The 22,049-nt window shown below is 40.4% G+C and overlaps 1 protein-coding gene across 1 annotated transcript; it reads left to right on the plus strand.

Moving 5' to 3' along the window:
• Window positions 1-17: 17 nt before the first annotated feature.
• On the plus strand, window positions 18-3,627 carry LOC134482339 (uncharacterized). Its single transcript, XM_063275829.1, has 2 exons — window positions 18-2,881; window positions 2,984-3,627. The coding sequence occupies exons 1-2, from the start codon at window positions 18-20 to the stop codon at window positions 3,318-3,320; spliced, it is 3,201 nt and encodes a 1,066-aa protein (XP_063131899.1). The 3' UTR covers window positions 3,321-3,627.
• The last annotated feature ends 18,422 nt before the right edge of the window (window positions 3,628-22,049 follow it).

Below are 22,049 nucleotides of genomic sequence, written 5' to 3' on the forward strand. Positions count from 1 at the left end.
TCAAGGCTGAGCCAACCATGTCCACCCAGCCTGCTGACAGTTCGGCAGCTGTTGAGCCTGAGCCTACAATTTCCACCAGAGCTGCTGATTTTCTGGCTACTGTTCTGCCAGAGCTAACTAGGTCAAACCACCCTGCTGACTGTCTGGACTCTGTTCAGCCTGAGTCATCTATGTCCACACACCCTGCTGATAATATGGCTACTGATGAGCTTGAGCCTACAAATTCGACCAACGCTGCTAACTGTCTGGCTGCTCTTGAGCCTGAGTCGACTAAATCCTCCAATGCTGCTGACTGTCTGGCCTATGTTGAGCCAGAGCCAGGTATGTCCACCCACCGTGCCGACAGTCTGGCTGCTCTTGAGCATGAGCTGTCTCATGCCAACAAAGATGCTGACTGCCTGCCTTCTCTCAAGACTGAGCTGATTAATTCCATCAATGCTACTGATTGTCTGGCTTCTTTTGGGACTGAGACAACCATGTCCACCCAGCCTACTGACAGTGTGGCAGCTGTTGAGCCTGAACATAATAGTTCCACCAATGCTGCTGATGGTCTGGGCTCTGTTGAACAAGAGCCAGCTAATCCCACCCACCGTTCCAACAGTCTGGCTGCTCTTGAGCATGAGCTGACTAATTCCAACAACACTGCTGACTGTCTGGCTTCTCAGAAGGCTGAGTCAATTGATTCTACCAATGCTACTGATTGTTTGGCTTCTGTTGGGACTGAGACAACTATGTCCACCCACCCTGCTGACAATATGGCTATGGATGAGCTTGAGCCTACACATTCCACCAATGCTGCTTACTTTCTGGCCGCTCTTGAGCCCCAGTCGACTAATTCCTCCAATACTGCTGATATTCTGGCTTCTGTTGGGTCTGAGACAACCATGTCTACCCACCTTGCTGATATTCCTATTGCTCATGAGCATGACTATAATGATTCTACCAATGCTGCTGACAGTCTGGACTCCGTTGAGCCAGAGCCAGCTATGTCCACCCACCATGCCGACAGTCTGGCTGCTCTTGAGCATGAGCTGTCTCATGCCAACAAAGCTGCTGACTGTCTGGCTTCTCTCAAGGCTGAGCCAACCATGTCCACCCAGCCTGCTGACAGTTCGGCAGCTGTTGAGCCTGAGCCTACAATTTCCACCAGAGCTGCTGATTTTCTGGCTACTGTTCTGCCAGAGCTAACTAGGTCAAACCACCCTGCTGACTGTCTGGACTCTGTTCAGCCTGAGTCATCTATGTCCACACACCCTGCTGATAATATGGCTACTGATGAGCTTGAGCCTACAAATTCGACCAACGCTGCTTACTGTCTGGCTGCTCTTGAGCCTAAGTCGACTAAATCCTCCAATTCTGCTGACTGTCTGGCCTATGTTGAGCCAGAGCCAGGTATGTCCACCCACCGTGCCGACAGTCTGGCTGCTCTTGAGCATGAGCTGTCTCATGTCAACAAAGATGCTGACTGTCTGGCTTCTCTCAAGGCTGAGCTGATTAATTCCATCAATGCTACTGATTGTCTGGCTTCTGTTGGGACTGAGACAACCATGTCCACCCAGCCTACTGACAGTTTGGCAGCTGTTGAGCCTGAACATAATTCCACCAATGCTGCTGACGGTCTGGACTCTGTTGAACAAGAGCCAGCTAAGCCCACCCACCGTGCCGACAGTCTGGCTGCTCTTGAGCATGAGCTGACTAATTCCAACAACACTGCTGACTGTCTGGCTTCTCAGAAGGCTGAGTCAATTGATTCTACCAATGCTTCTGATTGTTTGGCTTCTGTTGGGACTGAGACAACTATGTCCACCCACCCTGCTGACAATATGGCTACTGATGAGCTTGAGCCTACACATTCCACCAATGCTGCTTACTGTCTGGCTGCTCTTGAGCCTGAGTCGACTAAATCCTCCAGTGCTGCTGACTGCCTGGCCTATGTTGAGCCAGAGCCAGCTATGTCCACCCACCGTGCCGACAGTCTGGCTGCTCTTGAGCATGAGCTGTCTCATGCCAACAAAGATGCTGGCTGTCTGGCTTCTCTCCAGGCTGAGCTGATTAATTCCACCAATGCTACTGATTGTCTGGCTTCTGTTGGGACTGAGACAACCATGTCCACCCAGCCTGCTGACAGTTTGGCAGCTGTTGAGCCTGAACATAATAATTCTACCAATGCTGCTGACGGTCTGGACTCTATTGAACAAGAGCCAGCTATGCCCACCCCCCGTTCCGACAGTCTGGCTGCTCTTGAGCATGAGCTGTCTCATGCCAATAAAGCTGCTGACTGTCTGGCTTCTCTCAAGGCTGAGCCAACCATGTCCACCCAGCCTGCTGACACTTTGGCATCTGTTGAGCCTGAGCCTACTTTTTCCACCAAAGCTGCTGATTGTCTGGCTACTGTTCAGCCTGAGCTAACTAGGTCAAACCACCCTGCTGACTGTCTGGATTCTGTTCAGCCTGAGTCATCTATGTCCCCACACCCTGCTGACAGTTTGGTAGCTATTGAGCCTGAACTGACTAATTCCACCAAAGCTGCTGACTGTCTGGACTCTGCTGAGCCAGAGCCAACTATGGCCACCCACCATGCTGACATTCTGACTGCTGTTGAGCCTGAACATACTAATTGCTCCAGTACTGCTGACTGTCTGCCTGCTGTTCAGCCTGAGTCCAGTATGTCCACCCACCCTGCTGACAGTATGGCTGCTATTGATGCTGAGCCTACAGATCCTGCCATTGTTGCTGACTGTCTGGCTGCTCTTGAACCTCGGCTGTCTGTTACATGTGCTGCTGACAGTAGTGTGTTAGTTGAGAGTCATGACTCAGGACCAGCTAGTCACATTGGATTGGATTATGTAGTTGATTTACCTCTTTACAAGGAGAGTACAAGGTACAAACCCCATGCTGACCCAGAGCCCACTCCTGGTTCCTGCACTTGTTATTCCCTTGACTCCATTCAAATGACTAACCTGACTCTTTTGATATCCCTTAGTGAAGAAGAAATATTTGATTCTGCTACTTCAGATGAGGAATCTTCTTTTACTCCTGACGTAGAAGAAGGTCTGCCTGCTACTCAGGGTGCTGAGGATATTTTTCATGCTTCCGCACGAGCTGAACCAATAAACCACAGCTTGATCCTTCTCAGGGAGAGTGGATATCTTCGGGCAACAGAGATACCACGCATACCTTTTTTGCTCTTCATATGGCTTATATCCTCACTCTTATCCATCATAACATGGATGAAAATCCAAATTCAACAAGCATGGCATGAAGAAAATGGCCAAGGAGCTCCCACTAAGAAGAGAGTCGGACCAGGTAAGTTAAACTAAAATAGTAGCTTAAAATAGATTAAGATTGTTTTACTAGAAACCTAGGTCTCTTTTGTTAATAAATTTCATACTTCTATAGGGCTATTTACACATAACCTAGAACCTGAAAACTTTATTTTTTCTCAATTTATAGAAAATAATTTTCATAATGTAACAAATCCAGTTTAGAGAAATACAACTGACCAGGTAATATTTTTTCCTACTTGGATGTTTCCTATTCTAGAATGAGGAGATTATTGTCACTTCCAGTGAAAACATGTGTTTCCTGAATGACTAAGCCGGGAAAACTTCCTGTTAAATGTTATTGTCTATTTAATGCTGTCATTCTGAACTCTGACTTCTGAAGTTAGCATAGCCTTTGACCGCAACATTCCAAAAGAAGCAACTTCTGAGATTAAAAATAACAAGAGAAGCATCCACCTTCTCACTGTTTCTCTCTACATTGATATGTCTACATTGATATCTACATGATAATGACACTGATGTTGTTGATGCTGGGCATGACAATATCACCAGAGATGTGCCTGATGATACTGTTAATAATTCTTCTTTTTCTTCTAGTGGCTGCGGCTCCTGATCCCTAGACCCTTGATGCTCCTCCAGGATCGATTGGAATATCAAAACACAGTCTGTGTGGGAGAATTGATCATATATATAAATTTTAAAATAAAATGTTCAGTCTGATTGTAGACTGAAGTAAAAATTGATTGTTTCATTGGAGTCTCAGTTGTGCCATGTGATGCTTCCTGGAAACTTTTTTCAATTATTTTCAATTTTAATATTTTCAATTTTAATATTTACTTATTTACTTTACATCCTGCTCACTGCCCCCTCCCTGTCAGCCTCTCCCATAATTGTTCCCTTGTGCCCCACTCTCCTTCTCCTCTCAGTGGGTAGAGGCCATTTGGTTATCTTCCCACCCTGGAACATGAAGTCTCTGTGTGACTAATCTAGGACACAATCTAGCTAGAAGAACCTATTCTGCATACAGGCAACATCCTTTAGGATAACCCATGCTGTAATTGTTTGGGACTCACACAAAGATCAAGCTTCACATCTCCTACCTATGTGTGTGGAGGCTTAGGACCAGCCTCTGTATGTTCTTTGGTTGCTGGTTCAGTCTCTAAGAGCCCTAAGAGTCCAGGTCAGGTGATTTGGTTAGTCTTCCTGTGGCGTTCTTATCGTCTGAGGGACTGCAATCCTTCCACTTATTTTTCCATGACAGTCTTCAAGATCCATCCAATTTTAGCTGGGAGTGTTCATCTAAGTCAGCTTCTGGGTGAACCCTCTCATGGGACAGCCTATGCTAGACTCTGTCTGCAAGCATAACAGGATATCATTAATAGTGTCAGGGACTGTTGCTTGACAATGCGATGGGTTTCAAGTTGGGTAGGCTGGTGGTTGGCTTTTCCCTCAGTCTCTCCTCCAGCCCTGTTCCTTCATTGACTGTAGACAGGAAAAAAATTGGATTTAAAGTTTTGTGGTTGGGTTGATGTTCGAATTGCTCCAGTGGGCTTGCTGCGTAGCTAGAAGAGCCAGTCACCCCAGGCTCTGTATCCCCAAGGCTATGATTCACAACCTCCACTGATTCTTGTGTGCCTCCCCTATCCCATTCTCTGTCTCTCTCTCTGAGGTTGTACCCTCACTCAACACCCTTACAAGTTACAGATCTCCATTCATTATCATGGTTCCCTCCTCCTTCCCACACTGAACCCTGCCTGACCCTATCCCTTTCTATCTCCTTTCTTAATCAGCTCCTTTCATCCATCCATATGCCTTCCATGACCATTCTATATTCTCAAATATCCTTTCTTGTGCCCTTCTTTTTCTACCTTCTTGGGTCTGTAGAGTCTATCATGGGCATCCTGTATTTTATGGGCTGCCTCCTGAGAGGGAGGGGTCATGCTTACCTTCCTTTTCACTGAGCCCCACTGGATTGCATTCCTATTTAGGGCTCCTAGGCATAAGAGGCCTGTATAACTAAAGAGAGCCAATCCTAGGCCTTCTATAAGAAAACATAATCATTGAATTAAGTCATAAATACTTTTCCAATGTTTCTTTTAGAGCCCATCTATTCAGCACTTTAACATGTTTAAGTTAAAGAAATTACATTTTTTTATATCATTAAATTGATTAGATTTATATGTAGAAGATTTTGCTGCTGTGCATTTTCTATGCAGTATGTGTGATAGAATTCAGTACTGGTTCCCCTGGAATTGGAGTTACAGATAGTTGTGAGTGACCAGCAATGTGCTAGCAATTAAAACTGAGAGCTCTACAGTCAAAACTAGAACTCTTAACAGCCCATCCATCTCTAAAGGTATATATATATATATATATATATATATATATATATATATATATATATATATATATATATATATATCTCAACATGGTAAATTTTATCATAAAATCTTATGAAATTTCAATACATTGTCTAGTTTATGTAAAAAAAAATTCACTAAGAACATTTTACTCTAATATGACCTGTGTTTGCAGATGGGTCAAAGACATTTTGAATTGGATCTATGACCCTGAACCCCAGTACTCACATTGTGTACATGTGTACATCTTGTTTGTGCATTGATCCACATATGAAAGATAGAGACTGATATTGTCTTTCTCTCACTTTACCCCCCACACGTGGATTACTGTGTTTGGGCCAAAGGACAATGCCACTTGACAGTTCTGTTCTGCTATACTGTGGGTTCTAGGGACTGAATACAGACCATCAACCCTCATTTTCGTTCCACCCCTGGTCCCTCCATTTTGGAGACTGTTCACTCACTCAAATCCCTAGTGTGTTTGATTTTCTGTCTTGGAGCAAAATTATCTTCATACTTGCAGGAAAGTAAGCTTTGGGGATCCCATTATACCCACATCTGCAATGAGGTTTTCAGGACAAGTGTTTTGCCAATTGAGTTTTACCAAGCACCCCAGTCTCTATCCCTTATTTCCTATTTTTAGGCTGTACTAGCTTAGGAAGGAGAACCAGTAGCACAGTAGTAGACATTCCATTGTCCACATGCTTCTTGATCATCTTGTAGTTCTAAAGGCTTAATTAATTAGTCTTTAAGCTGCAGTTTCATATAAATAATAAATTATGCATTCTAATTCCAAAATATTCCTCTGTTTATTGAACATATTCTTTAAATACTCCGACTTGATGAACTGGAATTTTTCATTCTGTCAGTCCATTTACTCCCCACATGTAACTTCCCACATGTACTGTGTAGAATCCCCATTCTACTATTTCTCAAGATTGTCCCATTCTTACACCTTTTTGTTTCTTTAGCCAGTCAAGATCCTTACACTTCATAAATTTAAATATTATGAAATGAACCCTGGTCTTTGGGACCCTCATTTCATTTTGCTTAAACCATTTTGAATCTAGAATCCAGGAGCTGGGGTGCCATTGTTTCTCACCTCATAGTGATATTTACCAATTTTGGTGTAAGTCCAGGCACACACTGACCATTTTACCATAAAGCGTGAAGTCCTGCTTTGCTACCTTTTAGTCCCTGTGTTACCATTGATACTGTATCTATTACCTAAGAAGCATGTTGTGATCCTGATGGAAGCAAATACAGAAACATTACTCCTGGGCATAAAAAATGAAATTTGGAAATGAAAAAAAAATCAAAGTACTAGTGACTGGGGGTTTCCTTGTTCATTTGTTGGTAAGAATTTACATAGATACACGTGGTCTGAAAACTGCATCAGTGGGTCATGTCTACATTGTGTCAATCATCCAGCCTAAGACCCACAGCCTGTCACTCATCCACAAGACACACAGCTTATCAAAAAATCTGTCCGCAAACCCTCCATAGTCTGTCAATTATCCATAGGGAAATCCCACAGCCTGGCAATCATCAATAAGAATTGCCTAAGTCCTGTCAATCATCCACTGGAAACCTCCTTGTCCTGTCAGTCATCTACAAGCAACTCTCAACTCTCTGTCATCCAGAAGAAATTTTCACAGCCTGTCAATCACGCATAAAAAATAGCCATAGTCTGTTAATCATCCACAGGTCATGTCCACAAGCTTACATACAAACCTTACATGGAGATCTGTAACTTGTAAGAGTGTTGAGTGAGGGTACAACCTCAGAGAGAGAGACAGAGAATGGGATAGGGGAGGCACACAAGAATCAGTGGAGGTTATGAATCATAGCCTTGGGGATACAGAACCTGGGGTGACTGGCTCTTCTAGCTACACAGCAAGCCCACTGGAGCAATTCGAACATCGACCCAACCACAAAACTTTACATCCAATTTTTTTCCTGTCTACAGTCAATGAAGGAACAGGGCTGGAGTGTAGAGGGCCGCAATAACATTCGCCACCACAAGATGGCGCGGGCCTCCGCCGCGCCAGCCGACTTCCTTTCAGGAAGTTAACTGTGTGTGCATGTGCAAGAGTGCCTTCGTGCCAGGTCTTTGCCCACTCCGGGGTGTGCCTAATGAGATCTTGGGTAAGCGACCAATCAGGTGTGGATGTGCCGCGCTAGGGTGTATATAAGCCGCGCCCTGCCGGCGTCCCGGGCCTCTCCTTAAGATTCAAAAAATGTTTAGCTGCAGTAAGAATTCGTGTGTTCCCATGTATTCTTGCTGGCGAGCTCGCGCGGGACACTGGAGGAGAGACTGAGGGAAAAGCCAACCACTAGCCTACCCAACTTGAAACCCATCACATTGTCAAGCAACAGTCCCTGACACTATTAATGATATCCTGTTATGCTTGCAGACAGAGTCTAGCATAGGCTGTCCCATGAGAGGGTTCACCCAGAAGCTGACTTAGATGAACACTCCCAGCTAAAATTGGATGGATCTTGAAGACTGTCATGGAAAAATAAGTGGAAGGATTGCAGTCCCTCAGACGATAAGAACGCCACAGGAAGACTAACGAAATCAACTGACCTGGACTCTTCGGGCTCTTAGAGACTGAACCACCAACCAAAGAACATACAGAGGCTGGTCCTAAGCCTCAACACACATAGGTAGGAGATGTGCAGCTTGATCTTTGTGTGAGTCCCAAACAATTACAGCATGGGTTATCCTAAAGGATGTTGCCTGTATGCAGAATAGGTTCTTTTTTTTTTTTTTTTTTATTAACTTGAGTATTTCTTATATACATTTCGAGTGTTATTCCCTTTCCTGGTATCCGGGCAAGCATCCCCCTCCCCATTCCCCTTCCTTATGGGTGTTCCCCTCCCAACCTTCCCCCCATTGCCGCCCTCCCCCCACCAGTCTAGTTCACTGGGGGTTCAGTCTTAGCAGGACCCAGGGCTTCCCCTTCCACTGGTGCTCTTACTAGGATATTCATTGCTACCTCTCCCTTCCCTACAATCTTTGTGTTGTTCTTGATGGTGACAATTACTTAAGTATGAATATTAAAATGATATTAAATGATTTGAAAAACTCAGAGACAAATATTTAGAAAGCTTATGACACAGGAAATACGGAGACTGTTCCAACACAACAAAAGAACAGCAGTACCAGGATTACTACATAGTTCAGTAGTTCAGTTCATGAGTCATGAACCAAGACAAAGAATAAGCTAGATCAGCTGTTGGTCCACTTCAGTATTTTTTATTTTGACACAGTTTGCCACTGAATTAAAGGTCATGTGTGTCATTGGCAAATGTTCTACCATGAATAAACACCCCCAGTCCCTGAGTCTGAAATTTTATAATTTCTGACTCTAAAAATGACAGCATAAGCCACATGTTTAGAATTATACATACATAATCACAGGTAATAAATAGTGTTTCCTAATGATCTGTTTGAGTTTTGAAATGTCCAATGCAGCAGAAAACTACCTTTTGCTAGGAGGTTTTCTGTAAACTTTCATCCTGTAATGAACCAGCAATGTTCTTGATACTGCAGTCCAAGACATTTTTTTGTCATATTTCAGATGGAGCTTTCAATGTGGATATATAAATAGTTCATTTCCTTCCACATATTCTGGTATTGTAGAATTATAAATCTTGTCCTAGACTTTGTTAATGTTTAGCTCTACAAAATGATCTTACAAAGCTATATTCCTTTCCATATGAAATAAAATTGTTTATGCTGAAATTCCCTGTTTAGTACACATGTTTACCTATTGTTTATGTTGAGCCATTATTTCCAGACAACAGATCTGTGCTTTAAGGTGAGCCTTTCTAGAGAGAGCTCACTCTCATTTCAAAACTTTAATGCTCTTTGAAATATTTAATTTTATTTTTTCTTATTCACTTTACATCAAACTCACTGACCCTGTCTCAGTCTCCCTATTCTACAGTCCTTTCCGGTTCCCCTTCCCCTTCACCTCTGAGCAGTCATGGATCCCCTATATATCCCCACACCCAGGCACTTCAAGTCTCTGCAAGGGTAGACACTTCCTCTCTCTCCAAGGTCAGACAAGGCAGCTCAGCTAGAAGGAGGTATCCCATGTATAAGGAACAGTTTTTGATAGGCCCCATCCCAGTTGACTGGGACCTATAAGAAAATCCAGCTACTCTTCTGCTACATATGAGTGGGAAGGTGTGAGTCCAGCCCGTGTATTTTCTGTGGTTGGTGGTTCAGTCTCTGAGAGCCCCAGGTGTCCAGGTTATTTCACTCTGTTGTTTGTCCTCTGGAGTTCTTATCTCCTTGCAGACCTGGAATCTTTCCTCCTAGTGTTCCCTAAGAGTCTAATGCCATACATCCCTGAGCAAGGCAAATCTTGTCATTAGAGTTTTTAAGTGGGAGGAAGGGAGGGAGGGAGGGAGGGAGGGAGGGAGGAAGGGAGGGAAAGAGGGAAAGATTGTGTGTATGCTTTCTCGAGCCTTTTAGTTTGTGCTCTATTTAAAACTTAACCATGCCTCATGTTTTCTCTTGTGAAATTCGGGAGGATACCAGTCAATAATCATAATCATTTGCTGAAAAATGAATTAAAGATTATTTGCCTAGACCTGTAGTTCCATGAATTACATCCCAGACTGTGGGAGGTAGGAGACACACAGACCTTTGTGAGTTAAGTCCAACATGGTCTATGGGGTGGGTTTCAGACCAGCATGGCTACATAGTGAGATCCGGTTTCAAAAAAGAATGTTTGTAAACATCTAAACTAAGACACAGGGGACTCAAATATAAAGGGCTTCAAATGCTCGCTAAATGTTTTTCTTATGAATAGTACGATAACCATAACTTTAAAATCTATGCCACAGTGCAAGAAGACCAGCACATAAAAAAAAAGTGAAGCATGTCAGATTTAACAAAGGTAAGATTTTTATATCATATATAAATTTACTATATTGTAGCTGGTCTTATTCACCCTAGATAAAATAGTGCAGACATTTTAGCTCCTCTCCTACTGTGACCACACAAGGCAGCCCAGCTAGCAGAAAGGAATCCAAATGTGAACAGAATGTGAACCTGCCCTCAGTTCAGTAAACCAGGAGTCCACATGAAGAGCACATGAAGCTGCACATCTGCTACCTGTGAATATGGGGTCTATGTGCAGCCTTGCGTGCTCTTTGATTGGTGGTTCAGTCCCTGTGAGCCCTCATGGTCCCCTGTTGGTTAATCTGTAGGTTTTCTTGTTGTGTTTCTGAACCTTCAATGGCACTGTCCTCCTTTGAATTCAATATCCTTCACCCAACTCTTTCACAAGACGCCCCAACCTCCACCTGATATTTATTTGGCTGTGGGTGTGCACATCTGTTTCTATCCAGGGCTTGATGAAGACTCTCAGAACAATTAGCCAAGGTTTCTGTCTGCAAGCATAGCAAAATATCATTAATGGAGTCAAAGATTGGCTCTCTTCCACAGGGTGGGTCTCAAGTTGGTCCAGTTATTGGTTTGGTATCTCCTTAATGTCCGTTCCATTTTAACCTGCCTATCTTGCTGGTAGGATAAATTTTGGGTTGATGTTTTTCTAAGTGCTTTGGTGTTCTCCTCCTTCTCCTGGAAGTCTCCCCTGTGTACAGAAGATGACCACTGAAAGCTGCATATCACCTGCTGCTAGTAGGCTCCGCGAGTCTCAGCTCCATAGATAGACTGCTAAGAGCCCCCATGGTTCCTGGTCTTTGTTTCACGATAGAGATGCCTCTCCACTGGTATCTTCTGTCCCAGCTCCCACACCACACCTGCTCTGCACCTTAGTTCCCCTCCCCATCTCCCACAAATTTCCCTCCCTCAATTGAATCCTGATATCTATTTCATTTTCTCTCCTGAGTGAGATTCACGCATCTTCCCTTGGGCCCTCATTACTTAGCTTCTTTAGGTCTGTGCACTGTGGCCTGGTTATTCTGTAATTTATGGCTGCTAAGGTCCTCACCTTTAAGTGAGTACATACCATGCCTGTCCTTCTCGGTTTCAGTTACCTCATCCATTATGATGTTTGCCAATCCCATCCATTCTTAATTTTTAGAAAAAAAAAAAACTGTCAAGTTCCTTTTCAAAGGGGGTTGTAAATGTGTCCTCCCACCAACAATGGAGGAGTGTTTCCTTTGCTCAATATCCTTGCCAGCATGTGCTGTCACTTGTGTTTTCTATTTTAGCCATTCTGACTGGGGTAGGATGGAATCTAAGAGTTCTTTTTATTTGCATTCAGTGATGACTGAAGACTGAACATTTACTATTTCTCTGCCTCCTGAGATTCCTCTGTTGAGAATTCTCCATCTACCACTTTACCTCACTTTCCAATTGGTTTATTGGTGTCTAACTCCTTGGGTTTTTATATATAATTTGACCATTATTTCTCTTTCAAGTGCAGGACTGGTGAAGATCTTTTCCCAATGCGTAGGCTTCTGTTTTGTCCTTTAATGGTTTCCTTTGCTTTACAGAAGGTTTTCAGTTTCATGAGTCCCCATTTATCAGTTGTTGGTCTTAGAGGCTGGGACATTGGTGTTCTGTTTAGGAAATTGTCTACTGTACTAATGTTCCAAGGATATTAATGTTTCTGCTTCAATGCTGAGGTCTTTCATCCATGTGAACTTGAGTTTTGTGCAGGGTGATAAATACTCATCTATTTGCATTCTTCTTCATGCAGACATCCAGTTACACCTGCATCATTTGTTGAAGATACTTTCATTTTTCCCCCATTGTATGGTTTTGCCTTCTTTGTCATAATCATGTGTTGGTAGATATGTGTGTCTTTTCTTTGATTTGATTCCACCTATCAACTTTTTGTTTCTGTACTAATTCTATACAACTTTTGTTATGATTGCTTTGTGATATGTCTTGAGATCAGGGATGGTGATACCTCCAAGAATTATTTTATTATTCAAGATCTATATCTATATCGATATCTAACTCTATCTATCTATCTATCTATCTATCTATCTATCTATCTATCTATCTATCTATCTATGTCTTAGCGATCTTGGGTTTTTTTTTTTGAAAGAATTGCTCTTTCAAGGTCTGTAAATAACTGTCTTGCAATTTTGATGGGAAGTGCAGTGAATGTGATGATGCTTTTTATAAGATGGCCATTTTCACCTTGTTAATCCTATCCATCTGTAGCATAGGAGACCTTTCCATCTTCAGATGTCCTGTTAATTCCTTTTTCAGAGACATAATGTTTTTGACAGACAGGACTTTAAGTAGCTTGATTAGAGTTGTACTGGGCTATTTAATGTTCCCTGTGGTTACTGTGAAGGGTTTTGCTTGGCTAAATTTTTTCTTATCTCTTTTAACTATTGTATGAGGGAGGGCTGCTGGTTTTCAGAGTTAATCTTGTATCCAGACACTTTTCTGTAAGGGTTTATCACCTTTGGTGTAGGTGTACTTTGGTAGATTTTGCGAGGTCTCCTTTGTATGTGGGCAGCTTTGCTTACTCTCTGGTTTTAAGTTTCTCTGCATTTAAGTTGTTATTGTCTATTGGCTGGTTTAGGTATGCAAATTTGATCACTGAGGTCTCTAAGACTTTTAACATGAAGGGGTGTTTGTTTTTATATGGCTTTATCAGCATCTAATGTGATGATCAAGTAAAATTTTTCCATAACCCCACCCCTACCAGCTGCAGCTATCCATTCATTTTCATGGCTGTCAAGCCATCTCCTCTGTATCTCCCCAGACCCGATCCTGAAACACTCAATTGTCCCAAATTTACCCACTCCCACCTAGTTCCTTCCTTCCTCTGCCTCCTCTGACTATTTTACAGTATGTTCTAAGTTAGATTCAAAATCCTCTCTTGGTTCTTTCTTGCTCATCTTCTTTCGGTCCTGAGTATAGTAGTGATATCCTGTACTTTATTGCTAATATCCACTTAGAAGTGAGTATACACCATCCATGTCTTTTGGGTCTGGGTTATGTCACTCAGGAAGATACTCTCAAGTTCTATTCATTCACCAGCAAAATTCATTATCTTTGTCCTTAGTAGGTGAATGGTATCCCACATTGTCTTTTTTCATTTTAAAAATTTATTTTTTTAAGATTTATTTTATTTATATGAGTACACTGTAGCTGTCTTCAGACACACAGAAGAGGGCATCGGATCCCATTTCAGATGGTTATGAGCCACAATGTGGTTGCTGGGAATCAAACTCAGGACCTCTGGAAGAGCAGACAGTGCTCTTAACTGCTGAGCCAACTCTCCAGCCCATAGCAGCCTTATTTATAATAGCCAGAAGCTGGAAAGAACCCAGATGCCCTTCAACAGAGGAATGGATACAGAAAATGTGGTACATCTACACAATGGAATATTACTTACCTATCAAAAACAATGCCTTTATGAAATTCATAGCAAAGCTACTAGAACATAGTTTAAGATGTGGTTCTTTGGTATCGTGTGACATCTTTCTGACTACACCCAGGAGAGTTATAGCTGGCCCTGGAGGTAGAACTATTCTCAGTTTTCTGAGAAACCACCCAATTGATATCCAGTTATTGTTGACACCCACCAGTGATGGAGTAGACTTCCCTTTGCTCCACATCCTGCCAGCATTTACTCTCACTTGAGTTTGTCACCTTGTTTTGTGATGGGTGTCAAATCACATGTCAGTGGGTTTGAGTAAGCAGCCCTTGGTTTTGTTCTCTGTATTGTTTGCCATGTTTCTATGTTTAATTTTCATACCATCTTCTCTTGAGCCTGTTTGCTTCTTTTTTTCAATATTTCAGATTTGATGTTTAGCTGCTTTTATGAAATTGCTCCATTTTATGAAGGGACATAGTGCTATGAACTTTCCTTTTGCACTGCTTTTATTGTGTTCCCTAAGTTGGGATGTTTTGTGCCTTCATTTTCATTGAATTCTAGAAAGTCTTCGATTTCTTCTTGCACCAGTGGTCACTGAGCATAGCATTGTTCAGTTTCTATCAGATTGTATGCTTTCTGTTGTTTTCTTGTTGATGTAGTCCAGCTTTAGTCCATGGTGACCTTATTAGATGCAAGAGTTTTTTGGGGGGATTGTTGTTGGTTCTTTTTTTCCCTTTTCTTTTATCTGTTGATGTAGATCTGTATCTATATATGTTCAATTTTGGAGAACATTCCATGAGATGCTGAGACGGTACATATTTTTTATTTGTGTGAAAGGTTCTGTAGATATCTGTTAGGTCCATTTGGTACATGCCATCTATGAGTTGCATAATTTTTCAGTTTAGTTTCTCTTTTGGTGACATGTCCTTTGGTCATAATAGTGATAATATGTAGTTGATGCCCCCTACTCTTAATTTGTGAGGTTTGAGGTGTGGTTTAAGCTTTAGCCAAATTAGTAAATGTTTCTTTTATGAAGCAGGATGCCCTTGCATCTCAGGCATTGTTCAGAATTGAGACATCATGTTGGTGTATTTTCCTTTGATTTGTATGCAGTGTCCTTTCCCATCTCTTTTGATTATTTCTGATCGAAGGTCTATTTTACCAGTTATTAGATTGACTGCTTCAGCTTGTGTCTTGGGTCCATTTGCTTTTCAGTCCTTTGGTTCAGCCCTTTATTTTGTGGTAGTTTTTATCTTTGTGGCTGAGTTCCGTTTCGATATGCAACAGAACGATAGATTCTGTTTATACATCTGCTCTCTTAGACCCTGTCTTTTTGTTTGGCAAGTGAATCTGTTCCTGTTCAGAGGTATTAATGACTAACGATTGCTTTTACTTATTATTTTGATGTTGGTTTGCATGTCTTTCTCTTCTATTGGTTTTGCTGTGTGATTATTAATTTCTTCTGTTTTGTTGAGTTCAGTTACTCTACTTGTCTTGGAGTTTTGCTTGTAGCATCCCTGGTAGGTATGGATTAGTAGAAAGATATAGTTTGTATTTGGTTTTGTCACAAAATATCTTTTTACTCCATGTATGTTGTTTGAAAATTTTGTTAAGTGTTGTAGTCTGGGCTGACAGTTGTAGTCTCTTAGGTTCTAGAAGACATCTCATTGGCACTTCTGGCTTTTAATTCTCTGTTGAGAAGTTCGGTATATTTCTGATTGGTTTGCCTTTATATGTAATATGTTACTTGCCTCTTTCTCCTTGCCGCTTTTTAATTTTCTCTCTTTTTTGGTGGATTTACTGTTTTGGTTATTATGTAGCTGGAGGATTTTCTTTTCTGGCACAATAAAGTACTATTTGTACTTTAAGCTTCTTGTGTGTAGATAGGCATCTTTTTCTTGAAGTTTGGGATGTTTTCTTCTATGATGTTGTTGAGGATATTTTCTGTGCCTTTACTCTGGGAAACTTCTTCCATTCCTATTTTTCATAGATTTGGTCCTAATTTCACATCCTGCTTGTCAGGCTGTGTCTTTTTAGTGGGGAAGATGAGTTCACTTATATTGAGAGATATTAATAGCCAATGAGTGTTAATTCCTACCATTCTCGTTTTGTGAAGAGATTATTATGTGTTGGGAACACTAATCAATTTGGTGTTCTGTGAGGTTCTTTTATGTTCATAAGCATTCTTTCTTTACGTTGTATAAATTATCTTCTATGATTTTGCTGAACATATGTTCTCATCCTTGGAGCTCGTACTCTCCACTTTTGTTCATGGCTATTATTCTTAGTAGGAAATTTCACAGTGTCTCAGACTACCTGAACATTTTGGGTCAGTCATTTTTTTAGGTAACCTTTTCTTTGGATGATGTATTAATTTCTTAAAGTATATATTCTATGCCTGAGATCATCTCTTCCAATTCTTTTATTGTGTTGGCTGTGCTTCTGTTCTTGTTCTCTTTTGTAGATTTTCCATCTCCAAGGTTCCATCAGTTTGTTTCCTTTATTTCTTTTTTTATCATTTGCAGGTATTGACATGTTTTATTCATTTTTCACCTGTTTGATTATATTTTCCTGTACATTTTAAGGGATTTATTAATTTCTCCTTTAAATTCCTCTATCATATCAATAAGATTGGTTTCAAAGTAATTTCATTGTGCTTTGATTGTGTTAGGATATCCAGGTCTTGCTGTAGTAGGATATCTGGGCTCAGGATGTGTCATGTTGATTTGGCTCTTGTTGAATGTATTCTCATGCTGGCCCTCAGCCAACTGTTTATCCCTGGGTGTTTTTCAGGTGCAGTGTCCTGAGGTGGGCTCTGGGTTTTTCTCTTTTTACGGGTGAAGTTGAGACATTGTCTCACTAAATTGTAGTTCTGTTTGTCTAAGGAATCACAGTGATCAATGTGTTTTTGCTTCCTCAGTGTTGGTATTCATGTTATGCACCACCAGACCCAATCTGTTATTCTTTCCAGAATCATTAGCCCAGAGTAAAAAGAATCACAGTTGATTATATTCATACTGGTAAGGATTGGGCTTCCTGTCATTCTGAGAGAGTTCAGTTAGGATCATCGCAATTGTTTACGGCTATTTATTTCTAGACATTAATGTTTGATAAATTGCTGTCATCCTTGATTTGAAATATATAGGGAATGGATTGGTTCTAAGTGAAGTAATTGGCTACAAATGAATATTTACTCTAGAATACTCTCTAGATTGCTCTTATAGACATTGATACTAATAATGAGTCTGATTATTCGTAATATTCTTCTATACTTGTAATAATACATTCTTTGTTTTTATTTTCAGAAGTATTTGTTTTTAACAATGAAAGGCCTTTGTCCCGGTAAGGTTTAACAATACATTAATACTAGAGAAATGCAAAGATAATAAGTAAATTATTTTGGGTATACTTTGAGACTTGTGTCTTACAGGTCCCACAATATTCTGAATATAATTTTAGGTTGAAAACTTGTTCGGTGTATTTCATAAGAAAATGAAAATTATACTCACCCACCATTTCCAAGAACAAACTATACAGTTTTTAAAAAGAGCCTGCTAGGATTAACTGTGCAAGTTAGTGTCTACTTAAGATTCTTTGGCTTTTCAAAGCCTTACTAAATACTTGTACACTAAGACCCACACTCATAGTTATCATTTCAGTCATTCATCTTGTCTGACATGTTACATAATTTGGAATGATTCTCAGTCAGTCATTACTAGAGGATGGCAACAATTTCTTTCCTCCTTTGGCACCAGCTATGAATGCAAAGGTGTAGCATATATCATAGATGTTGGAAGACACCCATGAGTTGCAGTCCATCCAATGACAGGCTGAGAGAATTTGAAGGTGGATGTTAAGAATTCTCTCTGTACATTTATTGGGTGTTATGGTTATTCTGAAGGGATGGATATGTACAGGATTTTGGGTGTCTAGATGAACAAACTATATCTTATCTTGGTGGGCGGTTTATGTCCTTATAAGTTAGTTATAAGTTAATTGTGCGAATGTATTGTTCATTAAGTAATTAACATATGACTCTGGTTGCTGGGCTACAGTTTGTTGAGTCATGACTTCACTGGGTTGTTGGGAGTGTGAGAAGAGTCTGTGACAGGAAGCCGTGCTAGGCTATAGAATGCTTGGGGCTAGCTTGACATTTGGCCACACTAGCATGGCCCACGGAACGTGATGTGGGTTTCAGGTTGGGAACAACCCTTTATGGAGACAGTGTGTGAAAATGGAGGACAGAGAAACATCTAGAGCATGTGATTCCACCTGGCATTGGAACTCGAGGGAATCATTCACCTTTTAATTATTCCACAAGTCCAATGTCTTCCTGAAAGTTCCACCCGTCAATTATCCATTCATATGATCTGCTTTCCACAGTAACAGATCCTTTGAATCTCAATAGGTTAGCTGAATGTATAGAACTAAATGACCATGTGACAATTATTTATCTCTGTATAAAAGGGGTTTTTGCCTTCCACATCAGTTGGACATGAACATACAGGTGAAGGCCCATCCATTCCTGTCCAGGATGCTAGGTTAGACACTGGTTTGGTAGAAAATTAAAAGGTGTATTTCAAGCTAATTCTGTGCTCATTAAGAGTAATTACCTCCACAAGAGAAGACAATTATGTTGTTCTCTTTATTTGGGCTCTACATCAGGAAAACATTTTATAAATACTATCAAATGACTTATTTCCTCCATGTTTAAAATTTCCTAAATCATACAAGCTAATGTCAAAAATCAAGATTCAAACTTTTCCATACTAAAACTGTTCAAAGACTCCTTGCAAAATATGCATTTTAACTTATACTTGGAAGTGCAAACAGTTTCACAGTCTCAATGCGCTTAGTCTTATTGTTCTTTTTTTCTGTTATTACCTTCTTATGTTCATAAAAACGCATAAATGGCACAGAAACAGGCATATTGTGACTTCAGGATTCATTCATGCATGAGTTAAGAAGGAGCAGCTTGAACATTACAAAAGCAGTGGTGGGTTTTGAAGAGTTCTAGCAGCAACAGAAATCTATTTGATGTTCGACAAGCAAACCACTTGGGTGATACCATCATAGATAGTGAAATATTCACAAAGTATCATGGGAAAAGGTGCTTTGTTGCATCAGGGGCAGAGACTGTTATGATTAATGTAGTCAGGGGACTAATTCCATTGCATCTACAGATTAAAAATATCACTTGGTATAGCTATGAGAGCAAAAGCTGGAAAGGTGTGTGTGTGTGTGTGTGTGTGTGTGTGTGTGTGTGTGTGTGTAACTGTGTAATGGTTTCATTTGTGTTGCTAAATTCCTTCCCTTTTTTCCACATGGGGAAAAGTTGAAAGGAAAGTATTCCCAGACTTGTAATGTAATATAAGTTAGGAAATCAAACAAGAAGTAATTCAATGCATTGGATTAATGTTTAATATGAATATTAACATAACATTCTTAAAATACCCCGCAGTCGAGTAAGATCACCAAGACAGCTAAAATCCATTCTGAAAACATCTATCCAGCATAATTCAGGTAAGATTAAGTGTAAGTCCTCTACTGATTCTACCCTTACTATAAAAAGAATAAGGAAATCAAATACGAATATATTTATATTCTTTGTTCACTTGCTGGCAACCATTTTTAGACTATAGATTTATTAAGGTATTGTTTCTAAGCAATGTCAAATTCAAATTATACCGTCTGACGTGTTAGCTTCTTCAAATTGAACTACTCATGCGTGTAGTGTCTTATGATACAAAAAATACACTATTCCATGATTTGTGTCTTCTCTAGACACATAGCAGTAAGTTGACTTTGTAATAAAATACATTTTTATTTCAGTTTTTATATATAATATATATATGATTAATGCTACGTATTATAGGTGTTAGTGTCTGTAAAATATGATAAGGTTAAAAAACAAACCAAAACAATATTCAATTACTTTCATTATGTTTTGGAGACTAAATGTTTTTAGCATAATCTGGAATTTTTCCCTTCATAATATTTCAATCATACTTATTTGATAATTCATAGATTATCTTATAGTTATTTTTAGATGTCTTCCATTTAATGTAAATATCTTGATATTATAAATATCTGGCTCACTCAGGAACCCTTGGAGAAGTGAATAGTGTGTGAGATTTGTAGGTAGTGCTGGGGAATAAAAACTGATATTCTTAGCATTCAATGAAAGCGGCTTCCATATGGGCTACTCTGACAGCACCTTTTCCCTGTAGTCCTATTAATTAGCAAAAGATATAGTGCTACTTGATTTATATGCTGCAAGACAAAATTTCCAGTAAAAACAACATTGACACAGTAGATGGAAGGTTGAAAAACCACATCATTCTCCAGTACACAGCACTGAATGATCCCTTGATTGAGTCTGAATAAGATTAGATTCCAACAGTGGGAGAAGCACCACAGAATTTATCCTTTCAGCAACCTACACCACAGCATCTCTCATACCTACTGTGCCTTTGGAGAGAGCCAGCCAGAGAATAGTGTAGAGGAACCTAAATGACCCTCTTCACATAACCCTGAGGGAAACAGAATTATCATAATGTGGGTGTCTTTTTTAAAAATGTATTTCAGCACTGGAGTTTTGTTTGTGTTGTCGAGGACTGAAAGAGGCCCCACACATGCTGAGCATACGGTCCACCATAGAGACATTTTCTCAGCCCATTTGTTGATAGGACAAAAAACTTGCTCTGGTCATGGGCAATGCCAAGGGGTGTGCAGTGGAGTTTTACATACTGTAAAGGAAATGAACTAGGGTTGTTCATTCTCTGAAGCATGTTTCGAGGGCAGGCTTTATCCAGAGAGTGAAACTTGAGACACACTATGGTTTATATGTGGAAATATATTTTAAAAATGTTTTATGTGAGATTGCTGCTCTATCTGCAAGTTTCTTTCATGCTTCTCTCTCTGGAGTAATAATTCATGTTGCATAACTACTAAGGAAGTCTTTCCAGTTGCTCTTGCCATGGCCGGCAATGGAAGTTGATGTTGAACTTCTTTTTGATGGAAATGAGCTAGGGGTCAATGCTAGATCTGAGGGCCCTTAACATCTTCTTCAGAAGATCTCGACTACAGTAACACACTGATCTCTCAAGAGCTTTGTCACACTTGCAGCTGGAAATGTTTTGTAAAGTTCTTTGGGTCTCCTATACTTGACTGTCCTGCAATGACAGTCACCAGAGACTGTGCTTCCCGGTGGTAGCAATGAATGTTCCTCCACAGTGAAGGAAGTTCAAGTCGACCTTTGTAGCAGCCCCTTTCACTACTGTATGAGATGAGCATGCTCACTTAGAGCGCTGCAAACAACCCCAGTCCAGAGGCAAAAAGCAGCAGTGGCAACATGACGCTGTCCTTTTAACCCTTCACTATGGGACAACAATTCAGGCTAAGATGGTAATTTCTGTGTCTGATAGTGATCAGGATCATAGGTAATTTGCACAACAATTTTTATAAGTAGTAACTTTTGATGAAATTTTCTCTTTGTCTTTAAAATATACTAGGAAATGGGAAGGAAGGTTTTTGCATATATTTATTATTTACAAATAATTATTCACTTTAAAGGCTTTTCATAAATGGTGCCAAAAGATATAGGGTCACAAATATTAGCCTTTGCACTTATTGTCATGTTTCCTATAGTTGTTTAGTGACAAATTTTGCTTCCCTATTTAGAAGCTGGTATGCAACTTACAGGAAGATCACCGTGGTAAGAATGTGTGCATTGTACAATACATTAATCTGTAAAAAGTATAATGTTCAGAACATGACACTGTCTTTGCCTTTGTGTACAACGATTTCAGCTTCTTTATTTCTTCTATAATCACAAGCTAAACAATTATTTGTAGAGCAAACCATGTTCAAACTACTAGACCTATCTCCCACACAGCATGAGATATGGACAAACATCCTTAGGAAGGGAGATGATTCAGTGGATAAAGTGCTTGCCATGAGTCTGTGAGAATGGAAGTTTGGATTCTCAGAATCCACATGAAGTCTGATGATCTCACGTGCATCTGAATCCTGGGGCACGTACGATGAGGCAGGAGGTGGTGACAGAGAAT

Source organism: Rattus norvegicus, chromosome 16, assembly GCF_036323735.1.
Source record: "Rattus norvegicus strain BN/NHsdMcwi chromosome 16, GRCr8, whole genome shotgun sequence".
In the NCBI taxonomy this organism is placed as follows: domain Eukaryota; kingdom Metazoa; phylum Chordata; class Mammalia; order Rodentia; family Muridae; genus Rattus; species Rattus norvegicus.